The sequence below is a fragment of the Harpegnathos saltator genome, unplaced genomic scaffold (genome assembly GCF_003227715.2).
Source record: "Harpegnathos saltator strain DR-91 unplaced genomic scaffold, Hsal_v8.6 scaffold176, whole genome shotgun sequence".
Classification (NCBI taxonomy): domain Eukaryota; kingdom Metazoa; phylum Arthropoda; class Insecta; order Hymenoptera; family Formicidae; genus Harpegnathos; species Harpegnathos saltator.
In genome coordinates this window covers 866,706-884,179 of record NW_020229957.1, presented here as the reverse complement: position 1 = coordinate 884,179, position 17,474 = coordinate 866,706, and the positions used below count along the sequence as shown (strand labels likewise).

Sequence of the window (17,474 nt, the reverse complement as noted above, 5' to 3'; positions counted from 1 at the left end):
GAAAATAGCGTTCCCCTTTTCACAAGAGATGAGTTTGAACCCCCAGCGGCGCGATTCTTTAACTCGTTATTGGAGTTAACGACACTTTCGTTATTGTTGCGCAGCTTTTGTATACCGTAGAAAAGCTGCGACAACGAAACTGTCGTTAACTCCAATAACGAGTTAAAGAATCGCACCACTGGGCTGTATTCTGTACTCGCGTACCGATAGTTATCGGTGTCGTTAGCAGTATTGCGCAGCTTTTTTGTTATATGAAAAACCTGCGCAATAATGACACCGACAACTATCGATATGCAGGTACGGAATACAGCACCGTGGTGCGATTCTTCAACTCGTTATTGGAGTTAACGACAGTTTCGTTATTGTTGCGCAGCTTTTCTACGGTATACAAAAGTTGCGCAACGATAATGAAAGTGTCATTAACTCCAATAACGAGTTACAGAATCGCGCCGCTAATGTGAATGCGCTCTCATTCTCCAGACGCGCATGTCCGGCATTAAATACAACTATTTAATTTTAACCATTATTTTCTTATTAACATATGAAAGATTTGCACCTAAGAATTAGAGGCATTTTTTTAATGTCTGCTATTGATCTATAGCAGTAAGTGTATATAAAATATATAAAAATATACATACAGATTTTTAAACACAAAGGAGAATCAATCAGGAAACGATTATTGGAATCTTTCTTCTAGATATTTAAAAAAAGATCTTTATTAAACAAATACAAATTATCCTTTATGTTCTTAGGACTACACAATTTACAAAGCAGTTACAGCAGTTTTTGTATTCTTTATTTTACCATCATCACAGTGGAACTCGAAATTATATAACATAGCAAAAATTTCATTGTTCACTAAATATATTGGAGAAAAAGAAATTGCATAGATTCATATATTTAAATCTTCTTAATATTGCAACGCTGTTCCATTTAGATTACAAACTTGCAAACTTATTTTATATAGTGGAAGAAAAGACATTCCTGCGTGCTATAAGTAAACGTTTGTCATGTTAATTTAAAAGTGAATATACTACGCATAATTTTTGTTCGAGGAAGATTGCGTGACGCTTACAGTATCGACACTGGTCGATATTACATTATTTCGATACAATAGGGATTATATAAAGATCATCTTTACAATAATATAACACGAAATACGATCTATTCGCTACAATTAGAATCTTCAAAAAACCTAACTTCCAGTTGAGAATAATACCTCACTGTTCGTTGGTAGACCCACTGTTGGTAACTTCTCTTCCAATTCATTCACATTCTGTTCTCACTCAGCCGGTTCATGCAATTTACATAATCTCTCTATTCTTTCCATTCATCTTCGCACATCTTCGTAACCTGAAAAAAGAAAAATAAATCATGATTATAGCCTTGCTGATTAAATGATTTCTGATGAAATCTCGTACATTGATATACTTACGTTACAGAATTCAGCTAGGTTCTTGTCTTTGCATATGAAAGACTTACCCCATGTGCATTTTTTCTCATTAATCGATCGTGACACGCGTGAACTAACGTTTAATGACACCATGGCGTATTCATCCCTAATGCACAAAGCAACTTCGTCGCATATCTTTTCACTGTTTACGTGATTTTTCAACATATGTATTATACTCGGCCCATAAATTTTCACCATCGTGTTACACTACAAATTTGAATCCTAATTAGAAACAGTTCTTAAGAAACGATATAGTTTCCTGTTTGTGGAAATAACAATATGACAATATAATTACCATGTTGTATTTATACGGTAATAGATGCTCACACGCATTGGAAACAGCATCTTCAATTTTAGCGTCAACTCTTGGATCATCTAGATCATGATCAATTTGCGATATAACTGCTCGACATAGGCCACATTCCATTATAGATTCTGTAAAAGCATATTAAATAAGTCAGGCTTGTCTTTTCGTATGTATATATACAGAGTGTATATGTGATTTGAAATCTTTTAGAAACGAAAAATTGTAAAGATTAATCAGATCAAACTGAGAAGAAAAGTCAAGTACCAAATTGCAATAGTTATTAACGATTGAAAATGACCATATATAGATATAGAAGCTCTTTTAATTGATAACTTAAAAATTTGCTTACATATTTACAAAATAGTAAAGGACTTTTATGTTCAGAATGACCTAATCCACAATTATATGACGGCTATTGTGTCTAGCAATAGACATGAAAATATAAAACTTTGAACCCTGCATGTTGAACCTGTCGCTAGACACAATAGCTGTCATATAACTGTAGATTGGGCTATTTTCAACAAAAAAGTTCTTTACCATTTTGCAAATTAATATGTAAACTTTTCAAATTATCAATTAAAAGAGCTTCTAGATATGGTCATTTTCAATCATTAATAACTTAATAACTATTGCGATTTTTGCAAAATAGTACTTTTCTTCTCAATTTGATCTTAATAATCTTCACAATTTTTCGTTTCCAAAAAATCCCGGACATCTTGCATATATATTGATTAGTTATTAATTGACATGTTCGCTACTGCAGCAATTGGAAAATAATTCACCACAGACCATTCTATATTTTTTCTGTAATAATGTAAAATAATTCGTACAGTGAAATTTTGCCACTATCATGCATATACAATGTCAATCTCATATGAGAGATCAATATCACATGTACGATGCTGGTAGCGTGAGCAAATCTGCTAATTATATATTAATTATATGGAGTATCTGATGTAAAACATAACTCATGTTTTTTTAAATCAATGTATGTATATACATACCTTTAACATGTGGTACGCTATTCTTACAAAGATTCATCATGACACAGACCTCTTTAGGAGTAACGTCTTGTGATAAAATAGTTATTACAACATCAGCATACTTATCAACAAATTGATTGCACTCTGAGGCAAGTGACTTTGGTAGATGATTGCATACACCGTGTACCATCTTCTCAAGTTTTTCTCGCGTCTTTTCATTACCAATTGCTTTGTCGATATACTGCATCGCGTATTCGCAAACTATACACATTCCGTTATCAATTAGATTTTTTGGTTCTGTGGAGGTTAACGGATAGTCGGGTATCTCATTAGTAACTGAAATGTGTAAAGAAGATAAATCATTTCCAGTAAATATTTCTGTAGTTGATTTATTATATGATGTGCTGCGCCATAAGTTGCTTATGAACATTTAATGAAAACAACTTACGTATCTCTCTATCTTTTTCAATGGGAGAAACCTGCCTTGGACCAACGTCTTTGGTCGAATCACACAATTTAAGATAAGTACATATTTCTTGAGGTGTCAAATCTGCTAGTAGCAACTCTACGAGCTCTTTGCTATATTCCTTCACAAAATCGGTACATTGTTCAATTAAGCTATGTGGTAAGTGCATACACAATTTATCTAATTCAGCTTCGATGGTAGCCTGTTACATAATTATATAATTTGCACGAATGAATGAGTTGTATATATATACTTAAATTATTATAAATATGATCAACAGTAGATTAGCACCTCAGTTTTGTTATTCTTGATAATATCGTAAATTTGTGTCACTGCTAGAAGACAAAGAGGACAATTTGGCTTATCCTGCACCTCCTCATGAACAAATCTACGAGGAATTTGCTCCCACATTTGCAATAATTCTTTCGACGGGCAAATATGTATCATCGGGCATACCTTCAATAATTGAATAGTAATTTACGCTTCACTGACTTTACGTATAAATATGTACTTACTTGTGAAGGATCGATTTGTTGAACGAGTATGGCTACAATCGCGTCTCCGTAAATATCTATAAATTCTTGACACTTGTTCTGAATGCTAAGTAACTTCTTACACATTTTCCCAAGAATTTGCTTGACCTTTTCCTGGAAATTTAATATATATTTGTAAGTGTATCTTCTTTTATATGTTAAGTTATTTGATAAATTACTAGAGATTTCCATGAAACATTCCAAATCAATACTTTCATAGTCATACAATTTTATCTTTTTTTATTTCCTTTCTGTGATATGCCATTAAAAAGGTAAATATAATATTTAACAAAGTTATGTTTAATTATAAAAATATCGGCCTTAAATTTTTCGCAAAATTTCCTACAAATTTATTAAACATTCCAATATTTATATATGGTGTTCTTGGAATTTAAATATTTTTGTTACACTTTATATTTATTGTGAATTTATTTATAACATATTTCATTAATAATTTAATTTGCTTAAATTTTATAGAATTACCGTATTAATAATTTAATTAATATTTATTTAATATCTTTTATCATTTATTTTGAGATATTCTTTAAGTTCTTACCTCGGTAACAGGATTTGAAATAGCATCTTGTATATAATGCAATAAATATTCACACAATGCACATGCTTCCTTTCCTTCAACACCTTCAACTTGCAATAGAGGGAATGATACTAGTCTTTCCAATGGCAATTGCATCTCTTCAACTTCCGATTTTGGACGCTCTTGACCGATAGTGACTTCAACTTCTCTTTCATGTTGGTTATTATTCATTACGCTTAATCCTAACCGTGCAGATTCTTCTGATACTAAAGGCCAAATTGGTCCCTGCATTTATAAAATATGAGATTTATTTTATCTGTTATTATGTACTACCCATCAAATACGCGTATTATATCATTTATAAAATTGAATAAAACATATCATATTACCTCCATCTTGCCTGGAGAAGGACAAATTCCAGTCATTTGACAGACAATATTGCTATTTAATCCTTTAGTTAGATATTCGTAAATTTGTGTATAATATTGATCAACTATGGCCTGACACTAAGAAAATAATTTTGTTATTCTATTAAACTTTTATATTTTATTGTATAAAATTATGTAAATTATATTTACATAATTATATATTATATAATTATTATGTAAAATGATATATGATTCTTATTAAAATCACAAACCTCGTCGCTAAAAGATTTTGTTTGCTTGCAGAGACCTACGAGAATATGCTTAAATTCTATTTCTGTTGTATTCGCAACCAGAAGATCCCTCAAGTGACCTACAAGTTGCTCGCACAACTTGCATGGTAAATCATCATCAACTTCTACCATGCCCACACTCGACAACGGTGTTATCTCTACTTTTGGAATCTAATTATCATATAAAATATATAATTTAATATATAATTATATTTAATATAGTTTCTAGCTGCTCAGTAGGATCGAAATACTTACCGCATTGGTATTATCCTCATGTTTATGGTATTTGCTGCTGCATTGTCCAGACAGATGACATAAACTATCTGCATTAAAATTCTTCAGTATATGTTCGTAGATGTCGTTAAAATGAGACATAATAATATCAGAACAGGCATCAGAAAAAGAACTAAATTCGCCACATATATTTAACATCCGCAAAAGCATTGAGTCGCGTGATGTATGTTGCATCTTATTTTCCATATGCTTTGCTATCGTGTAACATTTACTACACTCATCAGGTTCAAGCTCGTCATCTTTCAATACAATCGACTTTGTTCTGCTCTTCTAAAGATAAAACATGTTCTTTGATCAACAATCGCAGTTATAAATTATACAGAGATAAAATTTAATAGAGTACACATGAATTGTTGCAAAATTAGATGTGATAAAAGAAAAAAAAACCACATAGTTTTATCTTTATATAATTATGAAAACAAATCGCATTTGATTTTCTATTTTTGATAAACCATATATATATATAATACTAAATAATAATCATATAACAATATGCAAATATGTACATATATATTTTATATAAAATATGACACACATAAAGATATGCATGAGTGTCACTGAGCAGATGTTATTTATGACAATAAATTCTAACAATCTAATCTCGTTAATTATATTTAAAAATTGTTAATGTACACATAATTGGTACATGTGTTAATGAATCACTCAATGATGATTGAGACAATTAGATTATTTTGAGCAATAACATTTATGTAGTTTTTGTTCAGTAGAAATAGACAAAGAGGAAACGAAAATTTTTATGGAATTCATAGGTTGATTTAGATAATTAAATTTTACCTTCAACAGCACTGCTTGATGTTCAGCAAGCAATTTGTCAATATGTGCATTATTACAGAGTCCTGCGACAGAACAAACTACAGATGGATTCATCTGAGATGCTAATGTTTCTACAAGTTCAGGAACAAATTCATCCACAATTTTGATGCATTCATCGACAATTGGTTTGATGTGAATAAGTTTACAGCTACCCTCAAAGACATCTTTCAAGTCTTGTTGAGTCTGATTACTCTCTAATTGATCACGCGCTTGTTGCACCATATCTTTACAAATTCCACATACACTGTCAGTATCCTCCGGGACTTCCATCTGTTTCCAATATTGTTGGATACAATGCTTCACAGCGCCACATCCCTTGGCTGTCCTGTTATTAATATTTATAGTTATATTATACCATACCAATTATTATACTAACTAATTATACTAATAATAAAAATTTAATCACAACTAGCAAGATATAATGTATATGAATTTTACAGACGAAAATTTATATTTTAATAATTGCATTATATTATAAATATATAATAAAATATTTTAAAGAAACTTATAAGTTAGATTTGATATTTTTTAACTTACTGACATTAAAAGTTATTTTTCATTTTTTGTTTGGTTTTTCCATATGTAACTGAAAATATAAATAATTATGAACACTTACTTTAGGTTTTCACACCAATAACTTGGACCCCATGTACATTCATCTTTACCCAAAAGAGAATGACTATTTTGTGGTTCAGCTGTTATAATCACATTAGCTGTAGATACTGGAAATGAATAAAGTGCATTCAATATGATATTCAGCAATATACATAAGTTGTATATTCTTTCAATCATAAAATAAAATGTTTGATAATACTTCAAATTATCATCATTAGCTTATTATAACTTTTAACAAGTTATAGTATAATTAACATGTTTCATGCCATGGAAATTTTATGTAACTTTTAACTCACATTATTTAAATTATTACAAAACACATTATTTAAATTATTACAAAATGACTCATTTTGTTCTACAAATGTATGACAATATATTTTACTATCTTTTCATAACAGAAATATCTATAGCCGTGATCTATAGTGATAAAACTTGTTTTCTTTATATAGAAGTCTGTTCTTCATAACTATGTTTTTTATATGAATTATTTTATATATTCTTTTTATTCTTTTCTCTGTTTCACTAAGAGTTAAGTATGTATCTATTTTATTTCAAGTATAAGCTATATAACTTAATATGTCTATAGAGACATATGCATAAGTCTGAATAAGTAACTAAACTTTGAATATATTTATAATAAGGATGAAAAGATATGTAGATATAGATATAGAAATATTGACTTTTAATTTTTATTTTATAAATTCGACAAAGATTACTGGTATGATTCAAACTGCACATATATGTTAAATACAAAAAGATATCAAACGTCTTTTTGAAATATTTTAATTTTTGGTATTATATTCCCATTGTATTGCGAAACTGCAGAAGCAACTCAACAATATGAGACTTGCTAAAGTGAAATCTTTTGCGAAAACATGATTATGGTGAAATTGATAAGTATATGCAATATTATCAGTGACGTTATTAACGTGCATTTGCAACATAATGATATTCAACTTATATTGACAAATTATATGTTCCAATCGACTGAGTCATCTTACTTGTCTTACAAACTAAAGTTCCTTCGCAATGAGTAATGAAAACGTGATTAGCCGGCGACGCAAAAGAGATGAAACATTATAGCGCGACGGAAGAGGAGCTGGAGGAAAAAGAGGAGCGAGCGAGTAGACAAAAGAGAGGAACACGAACCGGAATTCCATCGCGGAACATCGCGGTGGAGGAGGAAGAAAATCGATGAAATCCGAGGCCATATGTATAAATATTAGCGCTTAATTCAGCTTAAGTAATATATTTACAAAACAAAGATAAAAAAAGATGAAACATCGAACGGTTATCAAATGAAAACATTCTAGGAAATGCGCATTAAAAAAAGGAGAATGTCATCAACGACATAGAATATATAAATAAATAGCGTCATCCGGCAAAAACAGGATCATGAACAAAGAAAATATTCGAGACTGCGTCAATCGTTGATATATATCAGTTGTCACGAGCAACTTACCAGCTAGAAACGCGCTGAACACGAATAAAAGCTCCTTCATGTTCTCGCGATAGTTCGACTTTTCACTGCCAGATCCAGCTCGACGCAACGACACGCGAAAGGATCCTTGTAATTTTTCCGTGCACGATAAATGGAACAGTAGCAATTACAAACACAACTGAGACACAGTGCCAATATCACCAGCACTAACAGTGAGCACAAGCGATGACTCGTCGACGATGTCCGTCATTTCCACCAGAAACGTGTGTTGCTATATGCATTCAGCTTTTTGCGCATGCGCATGTTACGTTATCTCACTGAAGTATTTAATGCTGAACGAACTTAGGATGTTGTAAATTTAAAGTGACAAAATATCATACAATTAAACGTTTAATCAAATATAAAAGTCTATGACTGTTAATTATTAGAGCAAAAAGGTTTTCAAAGTATCTTATAGATCTGCATGATCAATAGTCACTTTATCATCAATAATCACTTTATAGACATCATTTTATTTTAATGTTTATTTTAATGTTTTTAATTTCGCAAGAATTTTGAATTATCGAAATTAAAATTTTAATCAAGATGGATGTGATAAGGGATTAGGAGCTTGAGAACCTTGTATTAAAATTTAACAAATTGAATATCATGATGGTCATCGAGATGTGATTGGTGATTAAATATATTTATTAATTACTCACACAGAAAGTTGCAACAACATTGTTGCAATGTTACAAAAAAATATATACAAATCGAATTATATATATTTATTATATTTTTGATAATTCAATTATTGGTTAAGTTTCTGTACAATTAACAAAATCAATACGGCAGTCAATGTGTTAAACATTTCTCAATTTTAGGAACTTAGATTAGAAAATTTCAAGTGAAAAGTAGAAAATTTATAAAGTAAAATTATAAAAATATATTATATTCTTTCAAAAGTTTAGGTCAGAATATTTTAATTTTAGGTGCTATTTATTTATTTATTTGTAATTTTATACTTATTTGAAGCTCAGGAAAATTTATATATATAAAAAATATAAAAAATTTGAAGGTGGAAATTCGAATTAAAATCCAAGATTTTAAACAAAGCTTTTGAAAACAACTTAAGCCTAAGGAGCAGGGTAAATTTGTTTCATGTATTTTACTGAAATCATTCCAATGCGCTTGCGTAGAAAAGGCTGATTTATTGTCAGAATGTACGTTCATATCGGCGCAATTTTACGATGAGGATAAAATAATCACTTCTTTGACGGCATTATTACTAATAATACTACGTCAAACGGTAAATATTCTTATACAACAACTTAAAGTTGATTTAATAACATCTGTAATTTACATTTATATAAATAGCATAAAACTGATATAACAATTTCTTATGTTGTAGGTTTTACATGTCATATAAACCATTATATTACAATTATGTTCTACACACAACATGCAACGCAAAAATTTGCAACATCGAAAATTATTAAATCCATTTTATGCTTATCATGTAAATGTTGACTATGGTATCTCTATGGATGTTGTTAAGAACATTTTCATAATATTCTGCTAACAGTATTCGTCTCAATATCACTAACTTATTTTAACTTATATTTTAACAATATCTCTTTTTTTAATAATATTTCAATATTAACATTCCATGTGGTTCTTTGCAATTTTATGTTCAATTAAATCCAATTTACTTATACACGATGTGTTTAATAGACATAAATGTGTCTTGAATTTCCAGACACCTTATATAACCTAATAGTTACATGAGATCCTACTACTAGATAGAGTTACCGTATTCTTTTTTTCTTTTCTACAGAAAGGAAAATGTTTTTTACGAAGTATAGATTGTTGTAATTTTTAATAATAAATAAATTTATTTCATCAGTGAATTTTTTAAGCTATTGTTTGCTACTAGATACAATAGTTAATATGCTTAAACGTACTTCATTGTGCCTAATGGTATAGATATGCGTATACATACATACATACATATGCACGCGTACAAGTTATCGGCAATAGTTAATAACATGTTCATGTTTTCGTTCTCGTTTGCCGTCTATGTCGGAAAATTCATGAAAAAAATATTGTAATATAAAAAAATCTTCGTTTCATTCGTCAAATTGCTTCATCGTGATAAGATATACATGAATTTGTTAATGTGCATGCCTCGGCTGCATAAATTAGTTCTTATTCTTTTGGCAATGAGTCGAACTTCGTTCGATTTATTTCCGTCCACGGAGACAACTCCCCGAGTTGGTCCTTGAAGTCATGTGACGTTCCGTGTGGAAAATTTCAGATTACTATCGTTAAAAATAATTTTACACCGTACATGTTGCACATTGCGAAATCCATAGCAGAATAACATTAACGTATGAAAGTAAAATGAATTATACTGGTAATAAATAACGAAACCTCCTGGTGAGCGAATGTCTCTTATTTGAATCCGAGAATGTTGTGTTTGTGGTATGAGTACGCGCTACGACGTCCACAATGTTTTGAGTGCGTGGTTGCGATACCAGCTTTTTCCTGACACGAAGGTCGATTTTAATCGTTGATAAACCAATGATCGACAACCAAGGAATCAGCAGATTAAAATATTTATAGCACACAATCGATTCTTCATATAACGATTATTTATGTAAATAACTCATAACAGAGTACTTGTATGCTTTTATCGACATTGTATTGTTTATTACATGTTATCTGAATTTTTAAAGGACTTTGTTAAGCTCTAAGATGTATTTTTTTCTGTTTTTCATTCTCTAAATAAAATGTCACACATTGAAAATTGAGGTATGAAGATCTTGCGATATTAATATAATTCAAATGCATGCGCAAATTATATAAGTTGAGTTTTTGCTCGTGTTTTAACTTTTTACTATGCAATACAGATTATCGACGGCAGTTGTACTATTGAACGACTGTGCGGAAATTCCTCGCGGAAATTCCTCGCGCGCTTCTTATCTTCACATGATAATGCGAAATAGAAGCAAAAATACAGCATATTGATATTTAATCAGTCTAATTAAATAACATTGTGTACACCAGAGTATGTGCAAAGGCAGCAAAATACTTATGGAATAAAGGCGTAATTATATTTAGTATTTATATCTAGTATATTTTTATTCCATAAATAAAAATATTCTGCTTCAAATATGTATATTCTAATATATGTACACAGTTATTTAATTAGACTGATTAAACATCAGTATGTATTTTATTTTTATTTTTATTTCGCATTATCACATGAAGTGTGTAGAAATAGAAGCGCGCGAGATCATCTTCACACTGCTCGTTCAATTACAAATGCCATCGCAATAATTCATATAGCATGATAAATAATGATAATGAAAATTGAAACACGAGCCAAAACTCACAGTGCATATATGACTTCATCACTACTTTCCAGACAGTTTCAGACTTGAAGTGACTTTTTTTAATGTTCTTTGTCAGCAATAAACATTGAGTAAGAATGTGTAAATATATATTCTATAATATATAAATATATTGAAAATTTGAATTAATGGGAAACTATATAGTAGAACCATTTCAACAACAAGTTTCCGTGGTGTAGTGGTTATCACATCCGCCTAACACGCGGAAGGTCCCCGGTTCGATCCCGGGCGGAAACATTTTTTTTCTATTTCATTTATTATTATTTGAAAAATTACTGATTAATCAATAGTCAAACCGATCAATTTTGGAAAATTTTCAAATTTATATTACACTAGAAGTTTTCTTCTTCGACTATAATGAGCTTGAAATATATTACAATTTAAACCAAAGTAAGTTACAGATCTTCCAATGTATGCAGAGTTTTACAGTTTACAAGCAATGTTTATAGTTCATCAATATCGACAATTTTCGTGATTCCTCCGGGTGCCGTCAATCACTGGCATCAAACTTACAATCTTTAAAATATCCAAACCAGTATTGGTACGTGTTATGAGATACAACTCCTTCACTAAGAACGCAATAAATCGATTTACATATTTTGTAGCAGTATTTTTTCTTTGTTGGAACTCATCGAATGCAATAGCGAATATAGCTTAATACAGCTTATCGTCAGCCATCGTGTTTACTACACTTGAGATTGTAATTATCGCAGCCTTATGTTGTACGATGTTTAGAATATTTTAATTTCAATATTACAAATTTGCAAAAGGGTGTGAAAATATTTCACGTTTAAAAAAGTTTTTCAAGATCATAAAGAAGAGAGGGAGAGAGAGAGAGAGAGAGAGAGAGAGAGAGAGAGAAGAGAAAGGAGGGAGGAAGAAAGAGAAACAATCATATAAATAAGAAGATAAACAAGAAGGTGAACAAAAATGGAAAAGATATAAATGTAAAAAATAGATAAACGAGAAGAAATTTAAAATGAATCAAAATTTATTTGGTTTATATATAAGATAAATCAAATTGTACGTAATTGTAAGTAATTATTTCAAAACTAGGAAAGAATTTTTCTATTCGGTTTAATCTCTTCTTTCTATACTCAATCAATTGGCCATGTTTCTTCTGTATATATTACTTACCTTCGATAGTACATACAGGCTGATTCAAACGTTCTAATGACACAATAGGATTCAATTGAATTGGTAGCCTTATATTCTTTTATCGACAATATTATAAACATAAGAGTCATGCTTTCTTAATATAAACTGTCATCAATAATACGGTAGCCGTTACTCTCAATAACAATATAATTTAACGTAACATCACATATGTATATATAGGGTCTGCCAAAAGTTCCGGAAGGGCTAATTATTTGAAAAAATAATGATTATTTAAAATAATGTTTGAAACAAAAGTAGAGCTTAAAAGAAGCTATCAGATATTGATAATTGTTTGACTTTGGAGTGACCTTGAGAAACGTTATCAAGGTCGACATAAAAATCTTAAATAGAAACTCCAACTTTTTATTACACCATCTTCTTTCACAAATTAATTTGAACAACTTTTGTCTGAAACATTTTTTCATTTGCCTAATATTTTTTTAGATATTTAAGAAGAACCTGATAACTTTTTCAATATTTAACTTACAATATCTCACTATTTGTCAGAAGAAAAAGTGGTACTAGACTTTCTCAAGGTCACTCCAAAGTCAAACAATTATCAATATCTGATAGCTTCTTTTAAGCTCTACGTTTGTTTCAAACATTATTTTAAATAATCATTATTTTTTCAAATAATTAGCCCTTCCGGAACTTTTGGCAGACCCTGTATATACATATGTGATGTTACGTTAAATTATATTGTTATTGAGAGTAACGGCTACCGTATTATTGATGACAGTTTATATTAAGAAAGCATGACTCTTATGTTTATAATATTGTCGATAAAAGAATATAAGGCTACCAATTCAATTGAATCCTATTGTGTCATTAGAACGTTTGAATCAGCCTGTATGTACTATCGAAGGTAAGTAATATATACAGAAGAAACATGGCCAATTGATTGAGTATAGAAAGAAGAGATTAAACCGAATAGAAAAATTCTTTCCTAGTTTTGAAATAATTACTTACAATTACGTACAATTTGATTTATCTTATATATAAACCAAATAAATTTTGATTCATTTTAAATTTCTTCTCGTTTATCTATTTTTTACATTTATATCTTTTCCATTTTTGTTCACCTTCTTGTTTATCTTCTTATTTATATGATTGTTTCTCTTTCTTCCTCCCTCCTTTCTCTTCTCTCTCTCTCTCTCTCTCTCTCTCTCTCTCTCTCCCTCTCTTCTTTATGATCTTGAAAAACTTTTTTAAACGTGAAATATTTTCACACCCTTTTGCAAATTTGTAATATTGAAATTAAAATATTCTAAACATCGTACAACATAAGGCTGCGATAATTACAATCTCAAGTGTAGTAAACACGATGGCTGACGATAAGCTGTATTAAGCTATATTCGCTATTGCATTCGATGAGTTCCAACAAAGAAAAAATACTGCTACAAAATATGTAAATCGATTTATTGCGTTCTTAGTGAAGGAGTTGTATCTCATAACACGTACCAATACTGGTTTGGATATTTTAAAGATTGTAAGTTTGATGCCAGTGATTGACGGCACCCGGAGGAATCACGAAAATTGTCGATATTGATGAACTATAAACATTGCTTGTAAACTGTAAAACTCTGCATACATTGGAAGATCTGTAACTTACTTTGGTTTAAATTGTAATATATTTCAAGCTCATTATAGTCGAAGAAGAAAACTTCTAGTGTAATATAAATTTGAAAATTTTCCAAAATTGATCGGTTTGACTATTGATTAATCAGTAATTTTTCAAATAATAATAAATGAAATAGAAAAAAAATGTTTCCGCCCGGGATCGAACCGGGGACCTTCCGCGTGTTAGGCGGATGTGATAACCACTACACCACGGAAACTTGTTGTTGAAATGGTTCTACTATATAGTTTCCCATTAATTCAAATTTTCAATATATTTATATATTATAGAATATATATTTACACATTCTTACTCAATGTTTATTGCTGACAAAGAACATTAAAAAAAGTCACTTCAAGTCTGAAACTGTCTGGAAAGTAGTGATGAAGTCATATATGAACTGTGAGTTTTGGCTCGTGTTTCAATTTTCATTATCATTATTTATCATTGTAACGGTAACGCCCGCGGGGTTCGGTGCGATCGGTCGCCCCACCGTCGCGCCCGGCTCGCCGCTTCCGCGACGCCTCGCTCGCCGCCGCGTCGGTGCGTTACTCGGGTGAAGGGCAGGTTCAAGGTAGCTTCTTGGAAGAAAGATGCGTTCAGTGTTTCGGTATTAACAAGTTTGGTGCGCCCCGCAAGGCGCCCCGTTTATTCAAAAGACGTTCGATTCTATATAATATATATATATATATATATAAGTGTATGTGGGCGGCTCGCTGGCTCGGTGTGGCGTCGGCGATGCCCGTTCCTCGGTGCTCGTGACTCCCCGCTTAGCCGCAAGGATGGTCCCCTATCCGCGGGGTCAGAGGGGATGTTCCGCGGCCTCGTGGCAGTCCGACGTCCTCGGCCACGAGTCCTGTTGAGGGCGCTTTACGCCAGCTGTTCTTTCGGATAAGCGAGAGGTGGTTTATTCCGGCAGCTTATCACGGACACAAAGTCGGACAAGCCCTGATAATTCCGCGAACCGATGCTTCGGAAATATTCTTCGTCGGTGGCCAACGGCTGCCGACGCAGACGGACGAACACTTGTAAATCGGTGAACAGATACTTAGAAATATCCTGTGCCGGTGGCTAACTGCTGCCGACACAGACGGACGAGCACGTATGAATCCGCGAACAGATACTTAGAAATATTCTGTGTCGGTGGCTAACTGCTGCCGACACAGACGGACGAATACGGTAATCTCGCGAGCGGATACTTAGAAATCTTCCGTGTCGGTGGCTAACTGCTGCCGACACAGACGGACGAGCACGTATGAATCCGCGAACAGATACTTAGAAATATTCTGTGTCGGTGGCTAACTGCTGCCGACACAGACGGACGAATACGGTAATCTCGCGAGCGGATACTTAGAAATCTTCCGTGTCGGTGGCTAACTGCTGCCGACACAGACGGACGAGCACGTATGAATCCGCGAACAGATACTTAGAAATATTCTGTGTCGGTGGCTAACTGCTGCCGACACAGACGGACGAATACGGTAATCTCGCGAGCGGATACTTAGAAATATTCTGTGCCGGTGGCTAACTGCTGCCGACACAGACGGACGAACACTTATATTCGCGCACAGGAACTTAGAGACTATTTTACGTCGGTGGCTATTTGCTGCCGACGTAGACGGACGAGCACTTATATTCGCGAGACGGTGGCTAACTGCTGCCGTTCTTTTGGAAACAGAAACTTAGTCTAATTCGGCGCGGCGGCTAACTGCTGCCTAACGTCGAAGAACGAACACTTAGAAATCGCGGAACGGTGGCTAACTGCTGCCGTTCGTCCGGAAACAGATACTTAGTCTAATTCGGCGCGGCGGCTAACTGCTGCCTAACGTCGAAGAACGAACACTTAGAAATCGCGGAACGGTGGCTAACTGCTGCCGTTCGTTCGGAAACAGATACTTAGTCTATGTCGGCGCGGCGGCTAACTGCTGCCTAACGTCGACGGACGAATACGGTAAAGTCGCGAACAGAGACTTAGAAATATTCTGTGCCGGTGGCTAACTGCTGCCGACACAGACGGACGAATACGGTAAAGTCGCGATGCCTGATCGGCCGACGAGGCTCGGCTGCCGGGTCTTGTAAAATTTCCCGGTGGTTCGGTACGGTGTGGAAGCTTTACTCACCGGCGGATGCCTTGCCTTCTCGTTGACTTCTCTTCACGGTTCTCGCTGGAGCTCTCCTTGGTAGCTGATCTGACTGACTGACTGTCTCTCACGGTCTGCCTCGATCTCTCGTCGAGAGCGGGTTTTATACCCTAAATTCCTCTCGACGATCGGTGGCCGATAATCGGGGGATTAGTTCCCCCGATTTCCCGGAAAGTCGCGCATGCGATTTCCGCGAATTACCCCTTTCTGGGGGGGACCGATCTTCCCCGACCGTTTCGGAGAATTCGGCCTTTCCCGGCGGTCTGGCGGGGTGCCGCGGCATAGGTGTTGCCGGGTGCTTAGCGAGGATTTCTCGCGATCGTGTGACGATCGGTGGTCGCCGTCACACGATGGTAACGGGGGTAAAACTCCTCGTTACATCATGCTATATGAATTATTGCGATGGCATTTGTAATTGAACGAGCAGTGTGAAGATGATCTCGCGCGCTTCTATTTCTACACACTTCACGTGATAATGCGAAATAAAAATAAAAATAAAATACATACTGATGTTTAATCAGTCTAATTAAATAACTGTGTATATATATTAGAATATACATATTTGAAGCAGAATATTTTTATTTATGGAATAAAAATATACTAGATATAAATACTAAATATAATTACGCCTTTATTTCATAAGTATTTTGCTGCCTTTGTACATACTCTGGTGTACACAATGTTATTTAATTAGACTGATTAAATATCAATATGCTGTATTTTTGCTTCTATTTCGCATTATCATGTGAAGATAAGAAGCGCGCGAGGAATTTCCGCGAGGAATTTCCGCACAGTCGTTCAATAGTACAACTGCCGTCGATAATCTGTATTGCATAGTAAAAAGTTAAAACACGAGCAAAAACTCAACTTATACAATTTGTCCCCCTTCAAGCTAAACAACTTTTGTCTTAAGCATTTTTCGATTTGATGCAGTGTTTCTGAAATATTTGAAAAGGTCCTTTAAAATGGGACACCCTTTATACAGGGTGGGTCACCGAAAATGAAACAAGCGTGTTTTTTGGTATTTAACTTAATTAATTCGA

At 33.2% G+C, this 17,474-nt stretch overlaps 1 protein-coding gene and 2 non-coding genes across 3 annotated transcripts; 1 reads left to right on the top strand and 2 right to left on the bottom strand.

Moving 5' to 3' along the window:
* Nucleotides 1-779: 779 nt before the first annotated feature.
* Nucleotides 780-8,386, bottom strand: Sap-r (prosaposin). Its single transcript, XM_011155655.3, has 14 exons — nt 8,141-8,386; nt 6,680-6,785; nt 6,025-6,388; nt 5,191-5,499; nt 4,918-5,106; nt 4,667-4,783; nt 4,299-4,562; nt 3,725-3,856; nt 3,501-3,665; nt 3,192-3,411; nt 2,765-3,079; nt 1,749-1,888; nt 1,436-1,660; nt 780-1,353 (listed from the first exon to the last, which is right to left on the bottom strand). Exons 1-14 carry the CDS (start codon nt 8,178-8,180, stop codon nt 1,318-1,320), a joined length of 2,622 nt encoding a protein of 873 aa, XP_011153957.1. The 5' UTR covers nt 8,181-8,386; the 3' UTR covers nt 780-1,317.
* Nucleotides 8,387-11,678: 3,292 nt separating this feature from the next.
* Nucleotides 11,679-11,751, top strand: TRNAV-AAC (transfer RNA valine (anticodon AAC)). The gene has a single exon. It is a non-coding gene; the product is annotated as a tRNA-Val (tRNA).
* A 2,686-nt stretch (nt 11,752-14,437) lies between these two features.
* On the bottom strand, nt 14,438-14,510 carry TRNAV-AAC (transfer RNA valine (anticodon AAC)). Its single transcript has one exon. It is a non-coding gene; the product is annotated as a tRNA-Val (tRNA).
* Between the last annotated feature and the right edge of the window lie 2,964 nt (nt 14,511-17,474).

Coding starts and splice junctions, on each gene's coding strand:
- Sap-r (XM_011155655.3), bottom strand. CDS start 8,180: ATGAAGGAGCTTTTATTCGTGTTCAGCGCGTTTCTAGCTG. Junction 1,889..2,764: donor TAGCGTACCACATGTTAAAG/GTATGTATATAC, acceptor ATGCTTTTACAG/AATCTATAATGGAATGTGGC. Junction 1,354..1,435: donor ACCTAGCTGAATTCTGTAAC/GTAAGTATATCA, acceptor TTCTTTTTTCAG/GTTACGAAGATGTGCGAAGA.